This window comes from Tinamus guttatus, unplaced genomic scaffold (genome assembly GCF_059628265.1).
Source record: "Tinamus guttatus ecotype Peru unplaced genomic scaffold, ASM5962826v1 Tinamus_guttatus_pri_ptg000066l, whole genome shotgun sequence".
Lineage (NCBI taxonomy): Eukaryota > Metazoa > Chordata > Aves > Tinamiformes > Tinamidae > Tinamus > Tinamus guttatus.
In genome coordinates, this window is record NW_028288600.1 from 136,776 (window position 1) to 161,471 (window position 24,696).

Consider the following 24,696-nt stretch of genomic DNA (forward strand, 5'->3'; position numbering starts at 1 on the left):
CCCCGGCAGCTGCGAGCGGTAACCGGACACGCCGCGGGTTCGAGCCCCGGCCCCGCGCGGGGGGGGGTGCGGGGCACCGAGAGGGCACCGATCCCCCCCCAGCAACGAGCCCACCCCCCCCGCCTCGGCCAAAACGCTGCAACACGTCCCCGAACGGTCCCCGTGGGACACGGTGGGGCAGCTGGATGGGGTGGCAGGGTGGGGATGTTGCAGCGGGGAGGGGCCCCGAGCAGCCCCCCCGGGCCGGCGCCGCGGCCTGGCCGGGCTCCCCGGCTTGGCAGGACGCCCCGGCCCAGCTGCCTGCGGCCCCCCGAGGCCGGGGGCTGCCGGAAGGGGCCGCGGCCGTTCCCAGCGCCCGCGGCCGGGGGGGAGCCCGGGATGTGCTCGTCCTCGTGCCAAGTCGGGAGGGGGGGCAGACAGGCTGGTTCCCAGCCGCCTGTGTCTGCCTGCTGGTATTTTATGGGGTGTGAGGGATTTATTCCCATGATGAATTCCCGGCAGGAAGATGGAGGTGGGGGCAGGCTGGAGGCAGGGCCGGGGGGGCTGCTGCTGGAGGACCCCACGGCCCCCTCCGTAGCACGAGTGGGGTCCCCACACGCTTCCCAATGTCACCTTTCTGTGACGCTCCCACCTGGCCTGCATCCCCAGGGCAGTGACAGCTGGGGGTGATGCTGGGATGCCTGGGCAGAGACAATGTGATACCCTGGGGAGCCAGCCCGGCTCAGCAGCGCCCACAGCACCCTGATCCAAGCCCCACGGCTGCGCTGCCAGGCCTGGGTTAGATATAGACGCCGGGATGTATTTGAATGAGGTCGTTCCATGACTGCATCTTGCCAGCAGCAAGACGCTGCCCCGGGCCCCCCGTGGGCATCGGCCCCCATTGCTGACGGGGCCAGCATCCCCCATGTACCCATCCCGAGGAGGCCCCGCTCCGGCCCGGCCTCAGCTTCCCCGCTGTGGGGTCGGGCGCGGGCCGGGGGCGCGGGGGGAGCCGGGGCCGCGGGTTTTGCTGAGGCTGCGGGGCCGGGGCAGGATGAGCTCAGCGCTGGCCGCCTCCTTATCGCGGGCAGACGGCGCGTGCGGCGGGGAAGGGCGGCCGCGGCCGCCGCCGCGTGTTTGCCGAGGATAAAGTGTACAGTACAGCGAGGGCAGGGGCCGCGCCGGGGGGGCGCGCGGCCGCCCCTTCCCCTGCCACGCTGGCTCCGGCGCCGCCAGCCCGGCCGCGCGCCGGGGGTGGGGCCGATGAGCCGGGGGGTCCGACCCAGGCACCGCCATCCTTGGGCACCGGCGTCGCTGGGGAGCAGCGTTCCTTGGGTACCGCCATCCCTGTGCACTGCCGTCCCTGGGTACTGCCATCCCTGGGTATGATTGTCCCTGGGTAACACCGTGCCCTGGGTACTGTTGTCCCTGGGTACCAGCATCCCTGGGTATGATTGTCGCTGGGTAACACCGTGCCGTGGGTACTGTTGTCCCTGGGTACCAGCATCCCTGGGTACCGTTGTCCCTGGGTATCCCTGTGCCCTGTTTATTGCCACATCCCAGATACCACCATCCTCTGGCACTACCATGTCCCTGCTATCCCCATCCTCTGGGTACCACTGTCCCCTCAGTGCCACTGTCCCCTGGCTACGAGCATCCCTTGGGTGCCACCACGCCCTGGGTACCCCCATTCCTAGTTATCCCTGTGCCCCAGGTACCACCATGCCCAGAGCACCCAAATGCTCTGGGTACCCCCATTCTTTGGCTACCTCCAACCCTGGGTACCCCCTTCTCACAGGTACCCTTTTGCCCTGGATAAATCCACCCCTTGGGCACCCCGCGCTGCTCAGCAAGGCGGGATGGGGCGGCCCCGGGGCTGGAGAGACCGCGGGGGTCCCGCGGGGGCGTCCCCCGAGCATCCCCCCAAGCGCGGCCGCGGCCCCCGGTGCCGAGGCGCCCTGGCCCTTTAAGAGCGGGGCATGATGGGAGTTGTAGTCCTGGAGGAGGGCGCGCGCAAGGCATTCTGGGAAAGAGGTGGCGTGGGGAAGGGAAGGGGGGGGCAGCCCCTGTTGCCCCTCGGGGCTCCCCGGTCCCCGCGCGCGAGGGACCCCCAGCCCCGGCCCCACGGCCTGGCCCGGCCCCACGGCGGGACCCGACCCCACGGCGGCTCCCTCTGCCCGGCCCCGCGCGGCGGGACACGCCGGGGGCACCCACGGGTGCGCGGCCGTGGGGCGGGCGCTCCCTCGCCGCCCGTCCCGGGGCTCCCGGCACGCGGAGCGCCCTGTCCCGCCGGGAACGCCGTGGGGCAGCCCCGCGCGTCCCTGGTGTCACCGTCCCGCCAGCTCCCCGCGGCTCCCGCTGCCCTCTGTCCCCTTCCCTCTGTGGGCACCGTCCTCGTCCCTCTGTGGGCACCGTCCTCGTCCCCCTGTGGGCACTGTCCCCGTGCACCCTGACCTGCCCTTGTCCCCGCGTGGGCTCCATCCCCATCCCCCGATGCCACCACCCCCGCGCATGGTCCTTGTTCCCCCCCATCCCCAGGGACACCGTCCCCACCCCCCTTGGTGGCGCCCCCAGGGGGGCTCCCCCCCGGCACCACGAGGACCCCACGGGCCGCGAAACCGCGCGCGGGGGGGGGCGGCGCGGGGAGGAGCCGGAGCCCCGAGGGCGCGCCCGGGGCGGCGGCGCGCGCAGGGAGCGCGCAGGGAACGCGCGCGCGCGCGGGCGGCGGCGGCTGCAGGGAGCGGCCGCGGCCGGCGGAGGGGGCTGCGGGCGCGGCGGAGCGGGCGGGCGGCGCGGCGGGGCCGGGGGAGGAGCCACGCGCCGTGGGCCGCCGCCGCCGCCGCCGCTGCGCCCCGCTCCGCTCCGCGCAGCCCGGAACGCGCCGCCGCGTCCGCCGCCGCCGCCGCCGCCCAGGTACGGCCCCCCGAGGGACCCCCCCGCCGCTGCGCCCGCCCGCCCGGTCCGCGTTGTTTACCGAGGGCCCGGCCCCCCCCCCCCCCGCCCCGCTCCCCGCTCCGCTTCCCTTCGCCGCCGCCAGCGCGGGCGCTGAGCACGGGCGCAATTCGGTGCTTGCAATGGGGGAGGCGGTGGGGGCGCGCGCGGTGCAGCGGCGGGGCCCGCGCTGCGGCGGAGGCCGCGGGGTCCGCGGTGCGGAGCTGGGGCGGGGGGTGGCGGGAGAGAGCGAGAGGGAAAAAAAAAAAAAAAAAAGGAAAAGCAGGGGAAATAGAGATTTTCTCGAAAAACACCCGCGGGGGGGGGGGAGGCGGAGCGGGGGGGGGCCGCGCCCGGGGGGCTCCGCGGCTGCCTCGGGACCGCGCGTGGGGTTGGGGGTGGGGGGGCGCGGGCGGCCCGCGCGGGGCCGTGGGAGCGGCGGGGCCGGGCCCTGCGCGGCGGCGGCGGCGGGGCCGCCCGTGCCCCGTGGCCGTCCCCGCCCCGCGCCGCTCTTGGCGGCGGCAGCGGCAGGAATGCGCTGGGTGGGTTTGCAGCTTTTTTTATATATATATGTGTGTATATATATATATATATGTATAAAATTCCTTTTTTTTTTTTCTCCTTGCGTCGGGAGGGAAAGCGCCGCGTTTTGTTTGTTTTGCTGCTTCGGGGCGAGGCCGGGCTGGGGGCATCCCCGGCGCGGGGGGGAACGGACGGACGGGCGGACACGGACGGAGGCCGGAGCCCCGCGAGGGGTGTGGCAGGGCCGACCCCCCCCCCCGCCGCGATCCGCCACCGGGGACGCCCCCCTCCCGCACCGGGGGGGGACACGGAGGCGGCGGGACGCCCGTCCAAGGTCACCCGCGGTGCCCGGTGCCCCGCGCGCCGTCCCCGCCGTCCCGCGGGTGCCAGGCGGCGCCGGGACGCGCGGCCGCGTCCCCCGCCCCGGCCGGTGGCACCGACCTTCAGCGACGCTGGTGCCGTGACCCCGCGCCGGGCCCGGCCGCCTCACCCAGCGCGACCTTTGGCGGTGCCAGCGCGGCCTCCCGGGAGGCTCCCGCGGTGCCGCCGGCCTCGCCGCCGCGCGGGGGTCTCGCTGCAGGATGGGGGGCGGCCCCGGTGCTGCTCCGCGGCTGCGCGTGCCCCCGCGGGGCCTTGCACACGCGTGTGCGCCCCGGCACCGGCACCTGCCGGCGGCACCGCCGCAGCCCCCGAGCCGCCGCCGTGACCTTTGCAGTCCCTTTGCAGACACGGCGCCCGCGAGGGCCTCGTGGCGCCCGGCGCGCTTGCGGGGTGCCCGGTGCGTTTGTAGGGCGCTTGGTGCATCTGTGGGGCGCTCGGTGCATCTGTGGGGCACTCGGTGCATCTGTGGGGCCCTTCGTGCATCTGTGGGGTGCTCGGTGCACTTGTGGGGCGCTCGGCACGCTTGTAGGTGCGGCCGTGGGGCGCTCCGCGTGCTTCCGAGGCGCTCGGCATCGCGAGCGGGCACCGGGCCTGCCGTGGGGTGCTCGGCACCGTCCCCACGGCGCCGGGGGGCCGGACGCGCGCCGAGGGCCGGGCGGGCCGCGGTGCGGATCCGGGTGCCCCGCGGGCGCTGCGTGGCGGCGAGGGGGGGGCCCCAGGAAGCAGCCCCCTCCCTGGCCGCTCCGCCACGCACGTTCCCGCGGCTGCCGCCAAAGCCCGGAGCCGGCGCCGGACGGGACGCGGCGGCGGCCGCGGGGCCCGCGGGACCCCCGGCGCCGTGGGGCGCGCGCCCTGTTGTCGGATGCCTTCGGCGCGGGGAGGCGGGGCCCGGACGCCTGGGTCCCGGGCAGGCCCGGGGAGGAGGAGGAGGAGGAGGGCAGGGTTGCGAGGAAGGCGGGCGCAGGCGGGACGCGGGGTCCCGGCCAGGCCGCGGCGCTGACGCCGTCGAGGGAGCGCGCGGTGTCCGGCCCGGCGTCGCGGTGCCTCCCGCGGCGCCGCTGGACGTGCGCTCGGTACCGGGCGGCTGCGGGGCCCAGGCGTCCGGCCCCCTCCTGCCCCCGAGCCGGAGCCCCCGCTGCTCTCCCTGATTTAGAAACGTCCCGCGGGCCCTGCGGGCCCCCCCGCCGCGCGCTGAGAATAGCTCCCTGGCGCCCGGCTCCTGCAGCGCGCGGGGCCGGGGCCGCGTCGAGCCCGCGTGCGTCGCTGCCCGCCCGGGGTCCGGCAGGGCCGCGGGCACCGCCCGGGAAACCGGCATCCAAAGGGGACCCGGCCGCATCCCGCCGGGGGTCGACACGGCGGCTGCACGGGGAAACTGAGGCTGCGTCGCGGCGGGATGCAGGTGGCTCCTGGGGCCGCTGTCACGGCGGGCCCGGCACCGTGGCGAGCGGTCGGCACGGGGCTGTGCGGTGGCATCGGGCCCTGCGGCGCCCGGGGCTCCGTCGGGGTCTGGGGTGCCCCGGGGTCGCCCCGGCCCTGATGTCAGGCGCGTGGCATCCCCCGGCACGGGCTGCCCAGCTGCCGCCGCATGCCTGGGATTCCTGCGGCCTTGAGTCACGCGGAGCCGCGCGGCCACGGGCGTCCCGGTGCCGGCCGGGCACTGCTGGGCACCGACCCGCGCCGGGATGCCCACGCTGCACCGGGATGCGTGCAGCGCGCCAGGCTCTGTTGTGCCGTTGCAATCGGATGCATAAGCACCACTGGGGCGTTGCACTGTGGCAGGCTGCAGGCAGCGTGCAGGGATGCATGCCGGGCACCCCGGGGTGCACTGCACCGCGGGAGGACGCATGCAATGCACCAGGACGCGCGCTGGGCACCTCTGGGTACATTGCACCGTGCTACGGCCCATGCAGCGTGCAGGATGTGCACGGGGCACCCCCGGCTGCATTGCACCGTGGCAGACACGTGCAGCGCGCCAGGCCCTGCTACCACATTGCCCCGCCGGGTGCTGCCAGGCGCGTCGCGCCCGCGGCGATGCCGGCACCGCGCGGAGCCGGTCGTGCCTGGCGCCCCTCGCCCGTCCCCACCGGCCCCCGCCGCCTTTTGCTCCGTCCAGCTGCTGCAGCTGCGGCTGCCGCCGCGGTGCCGTCCCCGGCGGTGCCCGGGCGGGCGCCGGGGGCTGTCGCCCTTCCCCCCGCGCGGCGCTAATCGCGCTAATTGGCACCTTGGCTAAAGCGCTTAGGCCCTCACCTCCCCGCGCGCCGCCAGCTGGGCCGGGGGGGCCCCGGGACCCCCCGTCCATCTGCGCCAGGGCCCCGGTCCCCCCGCGCCGCCGCCGCCCGCCCGGCCCTGGACTTTGCCCCCAGGTTGTTTTGCAGCTCCCGCGCGCGCCCGGCTCGGCGGAACGCGCCGGCGCGGCCGGTGGACACGGGCCGGGGTCCTCGGCGCAGGTGGAGACCCGACGGGACTCATTGCACGTGGCCTCTCGTGCCGGAGGCGGTGCGGGTGGCACGGGGCCCGCGGCGTGCCGAGGAGGAGGAGGAGGAGGAAGAGCGCGGCCTGCAGATTCCTCGAGCGCCGCGGCCGGGTCGGTGGCACTGCCCGGGCTCAGTGGCAGGACCGTGACCTGCATCAGGTCCCGAGCACCAGCACCTCACGTCCCACCGCTGCAATGCCCCTTTCTGGGCGTTTTCCAGCCCCACATGTGCACCGAGCGGGTCAGGGCTCTGCTGGCTGCTGTGGGGGGGTGGTCAGGGCTGCCCGGACTCCTGGGCCCCAGGGGGGGGCCGGGGGCTGGCGGGGGGGCCGGGTGCCCGCGGGGCGGCAGGCCCGCGCGCAGCCCTGGCACCCGGCCAGTGCCTATACTTGGAAGTCTCCGCGCGCCGTTCCCATATGGAACAAACATTTGCTGCAGCCCCCGGCCGCGCTGCGCCGGCTCTATAGGTACCGCCCGCGGGCGGCCCCAAAGCCCGGCCTGGAGCGCCCGGAGGGGCCGCAGTGCCCCCCCCCGGCAGCCTCCCTGAGGACGGGCCCTGCACCCGGAGCGGGGGAGACGTGCGGAGGGGGCCCAGGCGTCCGGGCGGTGCCGAGGCAGAGCAGCACGCGTGTGTGCAAGGCCTTGTGCAACCCTCCCGTGCAACCACCCGTGCAAACCCGCCGTGCAACCACCCGTGCAACCCCCCTGTGCAGAGCAGCGCACGTGTGTGCAAGGCCTTGTGCAAACCCGCTGTGCAACCACCCGTGCAACCCCCTTGTGCACAGCGCCGCGCAAGCCCTTTGTGCAAAGCCTCGTGCAACGCGCTCGTGCAACTCCTTTGTGCAAAGCCTCATGCAAGCAGCTCGTGCACCCCCTTTGTGCAAAGCCTCGTGCAAGGCCTCGTGCCAGCATCTCGTGCGTCGCACGGACACGTCGCGCGGCCCGGCCGTGTCCGCGGGGCCTCCGCACCCGGCCCCGTGCTGGCACAGCCCCATGGACGGCCGGGCTTCCCCGCCTGGCGGGGGGCCAGTGCGCTGGAGGGGGGGACACCCGGTGGCAGCAGCGGTGCCGTGGGGCCGGCGCGGGCAGCGGTGCCCCGGAGCGCAGCCCCGGCCCGGCCGCCGCGCTCAAATCCGCCGGAGGAATTTCCGCGGCGGCCAAGACAAACGTGACCTACTTTCCGCCCGTCCCCGCGCGGAGCCGCAGGAGCCCCAGGGCCGGGCACGGCGCCCGTGCGGCCCCCCCTCCAATTGCACCGGGAGGGGGAAAAACGAAGGGCCGGAGCCGGCGGCGTGTGTGTGTGTGTGTGGGGGGGTTGTCCCGTGGCGCCGGCCTCACCGGTGCCTCTGTGCCGCAGGGGAGGTCGCCGCGCAGGACAGGCAGCGCCGAGCGCGCCGGGTGCCGCCGGGGCGCGCGGCGCCTCCGCGCACGGGCCGGCCCGCGGGATGCTGCAGTGAGGCGGGCGCCATGGGGCGCGCGTGGTAGCCCCCCGCCGCGGCCCCCCCGCGCCCGGCGCCGCCGCCGAGCCGCCCGCACGCTGCCGCGCGCTCCTTGATGGAATTGCGGTGAATGGAACAGAAGCCCAGCACCCTGGACCCGCTGTCGGAGCCAGAGGACACCCGGTGAGAGCCCCCGCGCGCCCCGCGGCCGTGCGAGCTGCCGCGTGCTCGCCCGGGCCTGCGCGTGCCCGTGCCCTGCGCGCGCCCGGCGCACGTGGCCCGTGCGTGCTGCCGCCCCGTGCATGCCCAGCCCCGTGCAGGCCCCGTGCCCTGTGCACGCCCATGTGCGCCCCTTGCACGCTCATAACCCGTGCAAGCCCCTGCCCTGTGCACGCCCATGTGCGCCCCTTGCACACCCAGAGCTCGTGCAAGCCCCTGCCCTGTGCATGCCCATGTGCGCCCCTTGCACGCCCGCAGCCCGTGCAACCCCGTCCTGCGCATGCCCATGTACGTCCCTTGCACGCTCGTAGCCCCACCACCCCGTGCCCTGTGCATGCCCATGTGTGCCCGTTGCACGCCCGGAGCTCGTGCCACCCCGTCCTGTGCATGCCCATGTACGTCCCTTGCACGCTCATAACCCGTGCAACCCCCTGCCCTGTGCACGCCCATGTGCGCCCCTTGCACGCCCGGAGCTCGTGCCACCCTGTCCTGTGCACGCCCATGTGCGCCCCTTGCACACTCATAGCCCGTGCAACCCCGTGCCCTGTGCATGCCCATGTACGTCCCTTGCACGCCCGCAGCCCGTGCAAACCCCTGCCCTGTGCACACCCATGTACGTCCCTTGCACGCTCGTAGCCCGTGCAACCCCGTGCCCTGTGCACGCCCATGTGCGCCCCTTGCACACTCGTAGCCCCTGCCACCCCCTGCCCTGTGCACGCCCATGTGCGCCCCTTGCACACTCGTAGCCCCTGCCACCCCGTGCCCTGTGCATGCCCATGTGTGCCCCTTGCACGCTCGTAGCCCCTGCCACCCCGTCCTGTGCATGCCCATGTACATCCCTTGCACGCTCGTAGCCCGTGCAACCCCGTCCTGTGCATGCCCATGTACATCCCTTGCACGCTCGTAGCCCCACCACCCCGTGCCCTGTGCACGCCCATGTGCGCCCCCTGCACGCTCCTAGCCCCTACCACCCCCTGCCCTGTGCATGCCCATGTGCACCCCTTGCACGCTCATAACCCGTGCAAGCTCCTGCCCTGTGCGTGCCCATGTGCACCCCTTGCACGCTCGTAGCCCCACCACCCCGTGCCCTGTGCACGCCCATGTGCGCCCCCTGCACGCTCCTAGCCCCTGCCACCCCGTGCATGCCCGGCACCCTGCACGACGGCAGCCGGTGCATGCTCCTCGCGTGCCCGTAGCCTGTGCAAACCCCGGTGCCATGCACGCTGCAAGCGTGCCACCTGCGCGCTGCTGCGAGCCTGCAGCACCTGCAGCCCCCGCGGGTGCCCCGTGCGAGCCCCAGCCGCATTCGGGGCGCGTCCCTGCCCCACGCGCGCCCCCCGCCGTGCTCGCCACCCCCGCCGTGCCGAGCCCCCTCCCGATGCCCATGGGCCCCCCAGGCGGGCCCAGGCGTCCGGGCGCCCCCTGCGCGGCCCCCGGGCGCCCCGCCAGCCCCGGGGCTATTTCGGGAGCGGCGCCCGGACACGCACGTGCCCGGGGGGGGGGCCCCGGTTGGGGTCACCTTGGTGGCCCCCCCCCCCCCCCCACCCGGACGCCTGGGCCCCCCCCCCGGGGCGGAGGCGATGTCCCCCCCAGCCCCGCCCGGCCGGGCCAGGCGCGGTGGCCAATGGGGTGGCGAGGCGCGGACCCCCGCCCCAGCCCATTGGCCGAGCCCCCGTGATGTCACTTCCCCGCCGAGCCAAAAGGACATTTTGTCTTTGACTGTAAATGAGCCCCTCCCCCACCGCCTTCCCGTCCCCTCCCCCCCGGCTGCCCGCCCGCCCCTCCCCCACTGCTGCCCCTCCCCCACTGCTGCCCCTCCCCCACCACTCGCCCACCCCCCACCCCCCCTCGATGTCGGGGGCCTCTGCCCCACGCGTGTTCCCCCGCACACGGGCTGCCAGCAGCGCCCTGGGGGCTTGCACAAGCGTGCAAAAGTGTGCACAAGCGTGCACATGCATGCACAAGCGTGCAAAAGTGTGCACAAGCGTGCATATGCATGCACAAGTGTGCACAAGCATGCACAAGCGTGCACATGCATGTACAAGCGTGCAAATTCTGCACAAGTGTGCGTATGCGTGCACAAGCGTGCACAAGTGTGCAAAAGTGCACAAGCGTGCACAAGCGTGCATAAGCTTTTACATGCCTGCAGAAGCATGCATATACACGCACATGCTTGCACATGCCTGCAGAAGCTTGCACATGTATGCACAAGCATGCACACGCTTGCAGAAGTGCGCCAAGCGTGCACAAGCGTGTGCGGGGCGAGGGGAGCCTTTGTGGCTGCTGCTGGCAGGACATGGGGTACAGGGCCTTGGAGGCCTGGGGACATGGGACACACTGGGAAATGGGGCACAGGGACAGGGGGACACAGGGTGCAGGGGACATGGGGGGCGCAGGTTTTGGGAACGCGGCTGCAGGAGAAGTGGTGTGCGGGGCCACGGGTTGCAGGGATGTGGAGTGCGTGGGGACCGGGGCGGCCGCGTGGGGACCTGGGGTGGGTGCGTGGGGACACAGGGACCCGGGGCGGGTGCGTGGGGACATTGGGCCGCGGGGCTCACAGCTCGTGTCCCCGCAGGTGGCTGGATGGCAAACGCAAACGAAAGAGCAGCCAATGTTTGGTGAAGAGCAGCATGTCAGGTAGCCCCCTCCCCACGTCCCCCCGCGCCGCCGTCCCTGTCCTGCCGCTGTCCCTGTCCCTGTCCCCGCGCTGCCCCTCGCCCTGCCCCATTCCCCAGCCGGGAGCGGCCGGCGCGCGGGGAGGGAGGGGCCGCCCGGAGGGACCCAGGCGTCCGGGCCCCTCCTCCAGCCTGGATCCACTGCACCCCTTCCCCCCCACCCCGAGGCGGGACGAGGGGGCCCAGGCGTCCGGGGCAGCCTGACGTCCCGCACCCCGGGGTCCTAGATGTGCAGGTGGGGGACGGAGAGGGGCCCGGACGCCTGGGCCCTCCCTGCAGCGTTGGCAGGTGCCCGCGGGTGCCTTAGTTCCCCATTGGTGGCAGTGGGGACACTGCGCAGCGCAGCCCGGCTAGCGGGAGCGGCATGGCGGGATGGGGCTTTAACCGGGCAGCCCCCCACCGGGGACGCGCTCGTGCCCGCAGGGTACATCCCTAGCTACCTGGACAAAGATGAACAGTGCGTGGTGTGCGGGGACAAGGCCACGGGCTACCACTACCGCTGCATCACCTGCGAGGGCTGCAAGGTGAGGAGGGCGCGCGGGGCGGGCGGGCGCCCGCGGCTCCCGCGCTCACCGGCGCCGCCGGCTCCGCAGGGCTTTTTCCGGCGGACCATCCAGAAGAACCTGCACCCCACGTACTCCTGCAAGTACGATGGCTGCTGCGTCATCGACAAGATCACCCGCAACCAGTGCCAGCTGTGCCGCTTCAAGAAGTGCATCTCCGTGGGCATGGCCATGGACCGTGAGTGCGGGGGCGGCTGGCGTGGGTAGAGGTGCCCTGGGGCCAGTTGGGGTGACCAGAGGTGCCATGGGGCCAGTTGAGGTGACCAGAGGTGCCATGGAGCCGGTTGAGGTGACCAAAGGTGCCATGGGGCCAATTGGGTTGACCAGAGGTGCCATGGGGCCAGTTGAGGTGACCAGAGGTACCATGGAGCTGGTTGAGGTGACCAGAGGTGCCATGGGGCCAGTTGGAGTGACCAGAGGTGCCATGGGGCCAATTGAGGTGACCAAAGTTGCCATGGGGCCAGTTGAGGTGACCAGAGGCGCCATGGAGCCAGTTGAGGTGACCAGAGGTGCTGTGGGGCCAGTTGGGGTGACCAGAGGTGCCATGGAGCCGGCTGAGGTGACCAAAGGTGCCATGGGGCAGGTTGAGGTGACCAAAGGTGCCATGGGGCCATTTGGGTTGACCAGAGGCACCATGGATCCAGTTGGGGTGACCAGAGGTGCCATGGTGCTGATTGGGGTGGCCAGCACTACCTTGGGGCTGGTCAAAGCGGCCAGCATGGCTAGCAATGCCACGGAGCCAGTTGGGGTAGCCAGTGTGGCTAGCAAAGCCATGGGGCCAGTGAGAGTGTCTGGACAGCTAGCGATGCCATGGGCCCAGCTGGCGTGGCTATTGCCACTAGAGGTTTCCTGGACCCAGTTGGGGTGGCCTGGGTGGCTAGAGGTGCCATGGGACCAGTTGGGGTGGCCAGCAGCGCCACGGGGCCGATCAAGGTGGCCAGCATGGCTAGCGATGCCATGGGGCCAGCCAGGGTGGCCAGTGCCACTCGAGGTGCCCCAGGCCCGGTTTGGGTGGCCCGCGTGGCCAGTGGGGCTGGCCGGGGTGGCCGGCGTGGCTCGCGCCGGCCGCGGGGCTGAGCGCCGGCTCGCGCAGTGGTGCTGGACGACTCCAAGCGCGTAGCCAAGCGGAAGCTCATCGAGGAGAACCGCGAGCGGCGCCGCAAGGAGGAGATGATCAAGTCGCTGCAGCACCGGCCCGAGCCGAGCGCCGAGGAGTGGGAGCTCATCCACGTGGTGACCGAGGCGCACCGCAGCACCAACGCCCAGGGCAGCCACTGGAAGCAGAAGCGGAAATTCCTGGTGAGCGCCGGCGCGCTCGGCGGCAGCGATTCCCCCGTCCCCGGTGTCCTTGAGCGCCGGCGCGCGCCGTGGGCGCCCGTCCCTGCCGCAGGGGTTAAGGGGGCGCGCGGTGAGCGAAGGGGACAGCTGCGCCGGGGTCGCCGGCCGCTCCGCTCCGGCTGTCCCTGCTCCGGCTGTCCCTGCTCCGGCTGTCCCTGCGCCGTCGGGCTGTCCCCGGGCCGCGGTGCCGCTGGGCTCACAGCTCCCTCTCCTGGCTGCTCCCTGCGTCCAGGGCGTCCCGGGCATCCGGGCCAGCATCCCGGGAGGACCCTGCATCCGTCTCTGCGCCCTGGGGGTCCCCGGGCGGGTGCCTCGGTTTCCCCATCCCGGGGGTCCTGGTGGGCCCTGGATGTGGTTTCCCTGTGCCAGGGGTCCTGGAGGGGGGTCCTGCCTCAGTTTCCCCTCACTGGAGGTCCTTGGGGGGGACTGTGCCACCATGTCCCCATCCAGGAGGTCCTGGGGGGACCGTGTAGCCGTGTCCCCATCCAGGGGAGGGACCATGCCATGGCTTCCCCATCCCAGGGGTCCCGGGGGGTGCTCTGCCATTCTGCCATGGTCTCCCCATCCTGGGGACCCTGGAGGTACCGTGCCATGGATTCCCTATCCACGGGGGGCTGTGCCGTGGATTCCCCATCCCGGGGGGCTCACGGCCGCCCGCTCCGCAGCCCGAGGACATCGGCCAGTCGCCCATGGCCTCCATGCCCGACGGGGACAAAGTCGACCTGGAGGCGTTCAGCGAGTTTACAAAAATCATCACCCCGGCCATCACCCGCGTGGTCGACTTTGCCAAAAAACTGCCCATGTTCTCGGAGGTACCGGGGAGCGCAAGGGGGTCTCGGCGGGTTCGGGGGGCTCCGGGGGGCCGGGCCGCCTGACGCCCTGTCCGCAGCTGCCTTGCGAAGACCAGATCATCCTGCTGAAGGGCTGCTGCATGGAGATCATGTCGCTGCGGGCGGCCGTGCGCTACGACCCCGAGAGCGAGACGCTGACGCTCAGCGGCGAGATGGCCGTCAAGCGCGAGCAGCTCAAGAACGGCGGCCTCGGCGTCGTCTCCGACGCCATCTTCGACCTGGGCAAGTCCCTCTCTGCCTTCAACCTGGACGACACCGAGGTGGCCCTGCTCCAGGCCGTGCTGCTCATGTCCTCAGGTGCCGGGACCGTGGGGAGCGTCTGGGTGGCACCGCGGGGACGTGGTGGGGACCGGAGCTGCGTGAGGGTGGGAGGTCCTGGCAGGGGGATGCCCAAGGTGGGAGCAGGGTGCAGGTGGATGGGGACATCCTGGGGGGCATCCTGGTGCCTGTGGTTGTGGATCCGGATGGGGACGTCCTGGAGAGCATCCTGGTGCCCGGGGTTGTGAATAGGGATGTGCAGGGTGGCCGCCCCAATGCCATTGGCTGGGGACATCCCAGTGGCATCCCAAGACAGTGACATCCAAATGGGGTCTTCCAAGGTGGCCACTCCAGTGCCTGTGGCCGGGGTCTGCATGGGGACATCCAGGTTTCCCCACCATGCCCAAGGCAGGGAATATCCAGGGTGGGCATCCCGATGTCCACAGCTGGGAATCCGCTGTGGGGCAGCCCCATGCACAGGGTGGGCAGCAGGCTGGGGACAGCCAGGGTGCCCCCCGCGGACACGGTGCCTGCGCCCGCAGACCGGACGGGGCTGATCTGCGTGGAGAAGATCGAGAAGTGCCAGGAGACCTACCTGCTGGCCTTCGAGCACTACATCAACTACCGCAAACACAACATTCCCCACTTCTGGCCCAAGCTGCTGATGAAGGTGACGGATCTGCGCATGATCGGGGCCTGCCACGCCAGCCGCTTCCTGCACATGAAGGTGGAGTGTCCCACCGAGCTCTTCCCGCCCCTCTTCCTCGAGGTCTTCGAGGACCAGGAGGTGTAGGGCGCCGCGCCGCCCGCGCCCCGCGCTTGCTTCCCCGCTCGCTTCCCCCCTTTTTTCTTTCTCTGCCCCCGGACCGTGGGCGAGGGCGGGCGGTGCTGCACCCCGAGGGGGGACGGGGACGGTGGCGGCGGGGCCGGGGGGGGACGATGCCGATGCCGCTGCCGCCGCCTCGCGCGCCCCGGCATCCCCGCGGTCCGTCCGCGCCGGCCCGGCTCCGCGCGCCCCGCGCCGGCACCTCCCGCGCCCCAGGACTTGACGAATTTTGTTTGTTTGCACAGGGAAGGGCCCCGACGGTCGAGCGTTTCCTTTATTGTTCTTCTCTTCTTAGATTATTATTTTTTAAGCATTTATTTCCCTCCCTGAGAGGCTAAAATATTAAACTAACTGCACTTTGGAAGGAGAGAGGAGAGGAGCGAGGAGGACAGGGGCTGCACAGGGAGATGGCGCTGGGGCCGCCGGGGCCGCATGCACTTTTGGCCCGGCAACGGCGCGTGGGGAGACGGCACCGGGGGGTCCCGGGGTGCAGGGGCCACCGCGGGGGGACGGGGACGGGCACCCCGCTGTTGCACGGTGCCGGGGTGTTGCACTGTCCCGGGGTGTTGCACCGTGCCCTGGCGTTGCACCGTGCCAGGGCGTTGCACCGTGCCAGGGTGCCCCAGCGCCGCACCGTGCCGGCACATTGCACTGTGCCGGGGTGCCCCGGGGTGGTGGCACCGAGGTGTCGCACGGTGCCGGGGTGCCCTGGCCTCGCACCGAGGGGCTGCACCGTGCCGGCGCATTGCAGCGCGCCGGGCGCCGCGGGGTTGCACCGGGGCGCTGCACCGTGCCGGGGGGCGCACGGTGCCGGGGCACCTCCGGGGGGGGGTCCAGCCCTGTCCCACAGGGCCCCCCCGTGCCCCGGCTCTGCTTCGCCCGCCACCTCTCGCCACAGGGTCCCGGCTCCCCCCAGCCGCTTCATTTCGGGGCTTTGTTTTACTCTGTCTGTTTTTTTGGGCCGAGAGGAGGCGATTTTGTGCCAAGCGCCGGCGGGCGGGGCGCGCGCGGCCGGGGGCTGCGGCCCCCCCACCACCACACACCGTTTCCGTTGTTTTTTTTCGTTATGTTTCTCTTTCCCTTCTCGTCGTCGTCGTCCGTTTGTGCTGTTGTCCGCGGCGGCGGCGGGCGCCCGGCCCCACTGCACTACGGCCCCCGGCCCCCCCGGCCTGGTCACCTTTTCCCCCCCGATTTGGGTTTGTGAATTTTCTTCTTACCTCAGGCGGGGGCCGCGGCGGGGGCGGCGGGCAGGCGAGGCAGGCAGGCTGGCACAGCCCATCTAAGCTAATATATATATATATATACATACATATATATATATATATATAAATATCTATAAAATATATAATTTTTGTAATTAAAAAAAAAAAGAATCTTTTTACGGGTCGTTTAAAAGCAGAAATCCCAACACGAAACACTTCCTCGCCCGGGGCCGGGCTGGGGTGATGCCGGGGGCTGCGGCGGTGGCATTGGCCGGGAGGGGACGGTCCCCGGGCGCCACTCGCTTCACGGCCGGTGCAAAATGTCTTAAGGTCCAGGCCCGGCTGGGACAGGCGCCGCGGGGCAGCGTGCGGCGGGTCGGCACCAGCAGCGCCGTCATGCGGGTCCAGTGCCCGGTGCTGCACGTGGGCACCGCTCCAGGCCTTAACACGGTGCTTTGGGGGCAGGAGCTGGCAGGGTGCACGGTGGCCGTGCGATGCGTGCACAGTGCGTGCGTGCAATGTGCATGCGGGGCCCGTGCAATGCATGCCCGGTGCCCGTGCACCGTGCATGCAGCGCCCAGGCAACGTGCATGCAGGGCCCCTGCAATACGTGTGCGGTGCCCGTGCACCGTGCATGCAGCGCCCAGGCAACGTGCATGCAGGGCCCGTGCAACACGTGTGCAATTCATATGCAAAGTGTATGCAGTGCCCGTGCACCGCGTGTGCAGCGCCCAGGCAACGTGCATGCAGGGCCCGTGCAATGCGTTTGCAATTCATATGCAAAGTGTATGCAGTGCCCGTGCACCGCGTGTGCAGTGCCCATGCAGTGCAGGGGCAAATCTTGCACCGTGCCCGTGCAACACCAATGCCCGTGGCTCCGTGGCCATGCCAGGGCTCGGGGCAGCAGAGCCACCACCGGACGCGTCTTAAGCAGCATTGGTGCCCCCAGCTGGGTGCCCATCGTCCCCCCGCCGGCCCCGGGCCCTATGGGGCGGCCCATCCTGGTGGGGGGGGCACAGCCTGGTCCCCCTCCCGCCCCCCGTCCTCGCTCGTGTCCCCGCTCGCTCGCACCGTGCCGGGGGTGCCCCCGCGCGCATGCACTCGCACTCACACCGCTCGCCCGCGCGCGCCCCGCGCCCCCGGCCCGCGTCCGTGTCACCCGGCAGCACCCCGGGATGGGGGCGGCGGTGGTGGCAGAGGGGGTGCCGGGCCATGCGCCCCCCCGGTCCCCCCCCAGCACATACCTCAAGGCGCCCGGGCGCGCGGGGGGGCCCTTCTATGCATCGCGCCCCGGCGCGCGGGAGCCCTGAATGTAGGCGGGGGGGCCGGGGGGCCGGGCGCGCGGCGCTGCTGATCTCCGTGACAATCACAAGTCTGTGACGTGCGATTTTAAACCCTTTTGTGTTTTGGTCAGGATTTTAAAGAAAGATATTTTTATGGTAATTGTTGCTGGTCTATTTTACTATATATTTATGTAATAAATATATGATGAAAAAAAAAAACAGAAAAAAACAAACAAAAAGAAACCCCAACAACCCACCCCCCACCCGCAACGAGCGATCCCTCCCACGCGGCTTGGCCGCCCTCCGGCCTCCGCTTTGCGCCGCTGGCTGAGCCGCGGCAGGGCCCAGGCGTCCGGGGGGTCCCGGCGGGGGCTCGGGGGGGCCCTGGGGCGCGGGCGCTACTGGGGCTCGATGCGGAACGAGAGCAGCTTCTCGGAATGGAGGTTGTTGAGGGTGCGCAGGTCGGGCAGCTTGAGCAGCAGCTTGGTGAAACGCGACGTCTCAGCCGGGTGCGTCTTGAGCACGAGCGCGCGCAGCGCGCGGATCAGCGTCTCCTGCAGCTGCTCCACCGACGCCGCGTCCTCCATACCCGAGCGGTCTGCGGGGACGGTGCCATCAGTGCAGTGTCCCCCCCCGGCCCCGTTCCGGTGCTGTCCCCCCCTCGTCGCGCCGTCCCACCTGCGGAGACGAGCACGACGGCGGTGAAGAGCCCCAGCTCCTCGTCGCTGAGCTGCAGCGCGCTGAGCTTCTCGCTGAACTCGAACATGGAGCTGAGCAGGTCGCCCATGCCCATGCCCCAGAGCTCCTCCAGGCTGTACTTGGTGCGGCTCATGAACGTCACCGTCTGCTCCTTCACGTTGAACAGCGAGGCGAAGCGCACCATGAGCACCTGCGGGCACCGAGGCGTCAGGACCCGGGGGGCTGCGCCACCGGGACCGGCACCGGGCCGGGTGCGTCGTGCAATGCTGCAATAGGCCGTGCACTGGGTCCTGCAGCGCGCCGGGCTGCACTGCGCTGTGCCAGGCTGCAATGGGCTGCTCTATGCTGTGTCATGTTGCACCGTGCCCTGGTGCCCCATGCCAGGCTACATCGTGCCATGCCAACTGGCGCCATGCCGGGCTGCGCTGCACTGTGACCCGTTGCACCGTGCTGGGCTGCGCTGTGCCATGCTGCACTGTGACCCGTTGCACCGTACTGGGCTGCATTGTGCCGTGCTGCACTGTGCCACGCTGTGCCGTGCCAGACTACGTTGCACAGTGCTGTGCTGCACTGTGCTGTGCAATGCGGCATCAAGGGGTATCACGCTGCACCGTGTGATGGTGCCAATGCTGCATCGAGATGTGTGACGCTGCCCTGTGCAATGGTGCACTGTGCTGTGCCACTCCACCTGGGCTGTGCCACTCTACGCTGCACTGTGCTGCGCCGTCCTGTGCAATGCCAGGCTGCAATGCGCCGTTCTGTGCCCAACCAAACCCCCAGCATCTCAGCCACCCCCCAGCCCTACCTCAAAGGTGCCGGCCTTGAGCAGGGTGACCTGGTCGTGCTGGGAGAGGGCCTGGAAGCCGGGAATGTGCTTGGCGAACTCCACCACCTCGCGCACGGCCGGCGTGAAGCTCAGGGAGAAATCCTCCCAGATCTCCTGCACGGAGCGCCCGCTGCGCCCGCCCGGCTGCGTGTTCATGGGGCAGGCCTGGGGGCGAGGCGAGGGCGGCCGTGAGCCCCCCGGGCCCGGCCCCGGCCGCGCCACCGGCGCCTCCGCGTCCCCGGCTCACCGGCAGCAGCGGCGCGGGGCGGCGGGGCCAGGGCCGGCCCGGCGGCGGGACGGCGGCGGCGACGGCGGCGGGGCAGAGCCGCGGCGCGGGGGGACCGGGCGGCCAGGCCGGGGTGGGGGGCCCGTCCCAGCGCGGGAGGCCGCTCTCGGCGCCCGGGGGGGGCCCCAGCTTGTCGTGCGCGTAGACGAAGATCTCCTTGTGCGCCTTGGCCACCTGGGCGATGACGTCCTCGGTGGCCCCCCCGGGGCTGGGCGACCGCGGCGGCGTCAGCTGCTGGGGGAACTGCGAGAAGCAGGCGGGGGGCGCGGGCGGCGGGGGGCCGGGGGGCGGCGCGCGGCCCCCCCCGGGCGCCGGGCCCTCGGTGCCGCTCGGTGCCGCGTTGCCCAGGCCGCTCATGGCGCTCTGCATCTCCGCCAGCATCCGCTGCTTCTCCCGCTTGGGGATGCGCCCGAAGCGCACGGCTGCGGGGAGGGACGGGTGTTAGCGCCTAGGGGTGACACCCCCTGAGCCGCGGGTCACGGGGGGCTCTGCGCGTTGACATGTCCCTCATCCCACCCGGGAAGGTGCAGGCAGCCCCAGCAGGAGTGAGGGATGTGAGGGGTGTGTGCACGGCGTGCAAGCAAGCACACAGTGAGCAAGCACACCAGGATGCATGCACGTGTGCAAGGAAGCATGCACAGCACGCAAGGGCATGATTGCAAACAGGGGGACCGGTCCTAGGGGACACGCACAGCACCAAGCACGGCCAGAGGACCCTGCAAGCCCCGGAGAACCAGGCAGGCCCGAACACGGCTGGGGGACACCGTGCAGCACCGGGGGACGCAGGGGTGGCTCCGGGCACGAGGGCAGGGCCGGGGTCCCGGCCGTGCTCACCGTCGCGGGACATGCCGACCAGCAGGCACTTCTTGAAGCGGCACTGCTGGCAGCGGTTGCGGTTGATGCGCACGATGGAGCAGTTCTCGTTCTTGAGGCACTTCTTGTACTGGATGTTCTGCTGGATGCTGCGGCGGAAGAAGCCCTGCGGGGCGGCAGCGGGTCAGGGGGGGACTTAGGGGCATCGGGACCCCCCACGCCCATCTGTGTCCCCAGAAAACTTGGTACCTTGCAGCCCTCGCAGGCGTGGACCCCATAGTGGAAGCCGGAGGCGACGTCGCCGCACACCTTGCAGAGCAGCACCATGCCGTTGAGCTCTGCGGGGACACGGCGTGAGGGGGCCGGGGGATCATTCCGACCCGTCCCGGCCTGTCCCAGCCCGTCCCGTCCTGCTCACTGGTGATGGAGCCGCCAGCCTTGCTTGGGGAGCCACGGCGCCGCTCGTCCGCTGGCAACGCAGCTGGGAAGCCTCCCGTGGAGCCAAACGAGGAGGCCGAGGAGGAGGAGGAGGAGGAGGAAGAGGAGGAAGGGGAGCTGTCATCGCGGGAGGTCAGCGAGGCGCCGCCATAGCCACGGGCATCCTGCAGGGAGCCGGTGGGCGACGGCGGGAAGTACGTGGGGAAGGGCTGGCAGGCGCCGTTGGAGCCGTCGCCGCAGAGCGACACGGGGCTCGTGCGGCTCGGCGAGGTGCCGCTCGAGCCCACGTAGCTGATCACGCCGCCTGCGGGCACAGCACCGGGAGGGAGGGTCACACGCGTGGCGAGCGGTGCCCGGTCTCAGCCCGCATCCCGCGTGGGACGGGGAGCCGCGTGGGGGCGGGAACCGCGGGCACGACCCGGGGCCGGCCCCGCGTGGGACGCGGAGTCGCGGGCGCCCCGGAAACGCCGCGGGCAGGAACGCGGGGCGGAGGCGCCGGCGCGGTCGGGACGGCCCCCGGACCTGCCCCTGATCCCTCCCCCATAATCCCGGGCTCCCGGCGCGGCTCTCGGGACGCGGCCACGTGCGGGCGGCGCTGGCGCGGGCGGGCGCCGGGCCGGGCCATGTGCGGGCCGCCCCACGGGGCCGCCGCGGAGCTCTCCCCGCCCCAGGTCACCGAACGGGGACAGCGGCGCCCCGTGCAGCCCGCGGGCCGCCCACGCACCCGGAGGCTGCAGAGCCTCGAGCAGCGCGGGGGGAACGACGGTTCTCGGGGTCCTCAGCCCACCCGGACCCCTGGAACCCCGTTTCTTGGGGGAGGCAGCAGCACCGGGGTGGGGTGGGGGGCAGATTCAAGGCAACGGAACCCAAAGGGGATCGAGGACCCAAAAGCACCATCACCCCCCACTGCCCTCGGGACCCCGAGCACCGGGACCGGGGTGGAGGAATCTCTGAGCCCATTTCACCGGGACAACGGAGGATCCCCAAAACACCGGGGGGTGAAACCCCCATTGCACCGGGATCGTGGGGGACCCCTGAAACACCACGGGGGGGACCATCCACAAAATACCGGGACCATGGTGGGGGGAACTGGGCCCCCCACTCTGAGCCCATTTCACCGGGACAACGAAGGATCCCCAAAACCCCGGGGGGGGGGGGGGGGGTGAGACCTCCCATTGCACCGGGATCCAAGGACTCCCCAAAGCACCGGGACCGAAGTGCATGCGTGGGAGGAATCCCCACGCTCCATTTCACCGGAATCCCGGGAACCCCCAAGACACCGAGACCAGAGGGACCCCCCGACCCAATTTCACCGGGATCGCGGGGGGATCCCCAGGACACCGGCAGGGAGGCGGGGGAGGTGCTCCCGGCCGCCGCCGCTCCGGGACCCGGGGCTCGCTGAAGCGCCGGCCCCGGTGCGCGCTTGGCGGCGGGCCCGGCCCGGAGCCCCCCCCTCCCCCGCCGCGGCCTCACGCCGCCGCGCCACGTGCTCGGCCCGCACGTGGCCGCCCCCGGGCCCGCCCCGCACGCTTTGCCCCGCCCCCGCCGCCCCATTGGCCGTCGCCCCGCGCGGTCCCGCCCCCGCCCCCCCGAACCCCGGGGGAGGGGCAGTTCCCCCTGCCCTGACGTCACAAGCCCCGCCCTTTGCCGCTCTTTAAAAGGGCGACTCGACCGCGGCGTCCCCGCTTCCGGGTGTGACGTCGCGCTGGGAAGGGAGGGGATTGGAGGAAGCGGGGGAGAAGCGATGATGTAATGAGGGGCCGGCGACCAATGGGCGGGGGCGGGGCGGGGCTGCGGGGAAAACAAACTCCGCACGTGGCAACGCCGGGGAGGGGCCACGTGACGGAAGGGGGGGGCCCCGCAGCGGCCCCGGGGCGCCCCCGGTGTCACCCCCCCCGCCGGGACCCGGTGCGCGTGACACCCCCCTCCCCCCGCGCGCTCCCGGTGCGCCCCGCGCGCAGACCCTTCCCCCAGTTCCCACCGCTCCCCCCCCCCGCCCGCCCCGGTGCGCGGGAGTCCCCGGCGTCTCGGTGCAATCCCGGTGCATCCCCCCTATCCCGGTATCCCAGAGCAACCCCCTTGCCCCGGTGCTCCGGATCACCCCGGTGTCCCGGTGCAACAACCTTGTCTCTGCCCCCTTCCCCGGTGCCCGGTGCTTCCCCCTTGCCCGGGTGCCCGGGCTCGCTCCCGGTGACGGAGACTCCCCGGTTCCCCGTGTATGCTCCTTCCCCCCTCGCGCCGTGCCTGGGCTCACCGCCCTGTCCCGATCCCCGGCACTCCCGGTGCATTCCCCTCCCTGTCGCGGTGTCCGGGACTCCCCGGTGCCGCCGTTCACCATGTCCCGGCTCCCTGCGCCACCCCGCCCGCCCCGGTGTCCGGGACTGCACCGTGTCCGGGCTGCTCCCCCCGCCCCAACCCCGACCCGGTCCCGCTGCGCGGCCCCTTACCCCGCAGTGCAGCACCGCCCGGTCCCGGTGCGGACGAGCTCCGTGCCCGGGGAGCCTCCCTCCCCGCTCCGCCGTCCGGACCCCGCCACCCCCTCGGTCCCCGGCGCGCAGCCCGCGGCGGCGGGTCCCGGAGCGGGGACTCTCCCGGGGGGGCGCGGGCCCGCTCGGCGGGGCGGGGGTGGCGGCGGGGCACTGACCTGTGCTGCCGGTGTCAGCGGCGGCCATCGCGGCGCTGGCAGCGGGCAGGGGCGGCTCCGCGCACCGGGCACCGCGCCGAGCCGCGCCGCGCTCAACCGGCCCGTGCAAAAAAAAAACAATAAAAATAATAACAAAATTTAAAAAGAAAAAAAAAAGGAGGAAAAAAGAAAATCCCGATCCGTGCAAAATCCGGGATGTGCCAAAAAAAAAAAAAAAAAAAAGGAAAAAAAATGGACGAGCAAAGCGCGAAGTGAACGGTGCGAGGCGAGAGCCGCTCCGTGCCGCGCCGCCGCCCGGCAGGGCTGTTGTGCGCCCGCCGCCCGCCCCGCCGCCCGCCCGCCACCGGCCGCGGCTGCGCACTGGGCCGCACGCGGCGCCGCCGCCTCCCCCATGTGATTCCCGGGGAGAGCCTCGTGCCCCAGTGACACACTTTCCGCCGGCGGCCCCGGCGCCCGGCCCGGCACCGGCAGCCCCGCCGCGGCCCCGCGCCCGCCGCCGGGGGTGCACGGGAGGGTTTTGCACGGGTGCGGGGGAAGACGCGGGCGCTGCACCGTGCCCGGTAGCGGGGCTGCACCGTGCCCAACACCAGGAGTACCTGGAAGGGCTTTGCGCGGGTCCGGGGGTGCGCTGGTGCTGCACCGTGCCCGGTACCGGGGGTGCACGGGAGGGCTTTGCACGGGTGCGGGGAAAGACGCGGGCGCTGCATCGTGCCCGGTACCGGGGCTGCACCGTGCCGAACACCAGGAGTACCTGGAAGGGCTTTACACGGGTCCAAGGGTGCGCTGGTGCTGCACCGTGCCCGGTACCGGGGGTGCACGGGAGGGCTTTGCACGGGTGCGGGGGAAGACGCGGGCGCTGCATCGTGTCCGGTACCGGGGCTGCACCGTGCCCAACACCAGGAGTACCTGGAAGGGCTTTGCACGGGTCCAGGGGTGCGCTGGTGCTGCACCGTGCCCGGTACCGGGGGTGCACGGGTGTTGCACCGTGACCAAGACCAGGGACACCACTGCACCCCCGGGGTGTCCCCAGTACCAAGGAGGGCTTTGCATGGGTGGCGGGGGGAGATGGGGGGCATTCCCTGGCACTGGGAGGGCACTGGGCAGCTCCAGGGATGTCCCAGCCCAGTGCCCAACCCCGGGGGCACTTGGCATGATGTGATGTGGCACGAGGAGTGCTGGGCTCCTGGGGACACCCGCACCTGCCACCAGCACTGCAGGAGCTGCTGCACCGGGGACATCCATGCGCACAGCCTGCTGTGACACCTCTGCACTGGGAGGGACAGCAGGGCTACGCTGCTGGGGACACGGTGGGAACACCAGGGTGCCCCAAGGCAGCGGCACACGGGGACAGCAGGATTCCCCAGCTGCTCCCAGTGGATGTGCAGGACCAGGGGCTCTGGCAGCATCATCCACCCTGGCATCCTGCTGCCATCAGTGCCCTTGGCCTCACCAATCTCCAACCCGCGCACCTGGGCGCTCCCACCCTGCTCGGAGCCGCGTTCCTCTGCAACACGTTCCCAGGCCCGGCAATTATCCGTGACTCAGCTGCTCCTGTTAATTCAGGAAACAGCCCTGCACACGCCGCTGTGGCGCGTGGTGCGCGGCCGCAGGTGCAGGGACACCCACGGGTGCGGGGATGCCCACGGGTGCAGGAATGCGGGAGTGCTTGCGGACACAGGGATGCTGCTCAGGCTCAGGAATACACAGGAGGGGAGTGGGGCTTGCAGGGATGAGACCCTGGTGCCACGGGAAGCACCTCGTGCTGAGGGACCCTCCAAAGCCAGGGGACACAGGGTGTCCCAGTGCCCCCGGTCACCCTTGCTGCAGCCCCGGCGGGACCTTGCTGCAGGTCCCATGGGCTGGGCAGGTGTTTGGCCACGTTCCCTCCTCCTTGTTTACCATCTCCCAGCTCGTCCATAGCGCGGAGTGGGTGTTTGCACCCGGCCGGGGCTGTCACGTGCCGCCGTCCTCAGGTGCCAGGTGAGTCTCGCCAGGACCAGCGGTGGCCGCACGTGGCCCTGGACTGACCCCACGATGCCGGGTTGTGCCC

General features: G+C 71.6%; 2 protein-coding genes across 2 annotated transcripts; one reads left to right on the forward strand and one right to left on the reverse strand.

Moving 5' to 3' along the window:
• The first annotated feature begins 7,780 nt into the window (after positions 1–7,780).
• THRA (thyroid hormone receptor alpha) lies at positions 7,781–14,521 on the forward strand. The gene is made up of 8 exons (XM_088519664.1): positions 7,781–7,908; positions 10,520–10,581; positions 11,043–11,143; positions 11,213–11,360; positions 12,276–12,481; positions 13,186–13,332; positions 13,410–13,668; positions 14,172–14,521. The coding sequence occupies exons 1-8, from the start codon at positions 7,856–7,858 to the stop codon at positions 14,420–14,422; spliced, it is 1,227 nt and encodes a 408-aa protein (XP_088375790.1). The 5' UTR covers positions 7,781–7,855; the 3' UTR covers positions 14,423–14,521.
• Positions 14,522–17,228: 2,707 nt separating this feature from the next.
• Positions 17,229–22,796, reverse strand: NR1D1 (nuclear receptor subfamily 1 group D member 1). The gene is given in 8 exon segments (XM_088519665.1): positions 17,229–17,538; positions 17,619–17,829; positions 18,445–18,835; positions 18,837–19,173; positions 19,586–19,730; positions 19,814–19,902; positions 19,983–20,306; positions 22,647–22,796. Coding segments are annotated over 8 exon segments (1,725 nt in total). The 5' UTR covers positions 22,675–22,796; the 3' UTR covers positions 17,229–17,338.
• Positions 22,797–24,696: the final 1,900 nt, after the last annotated feature.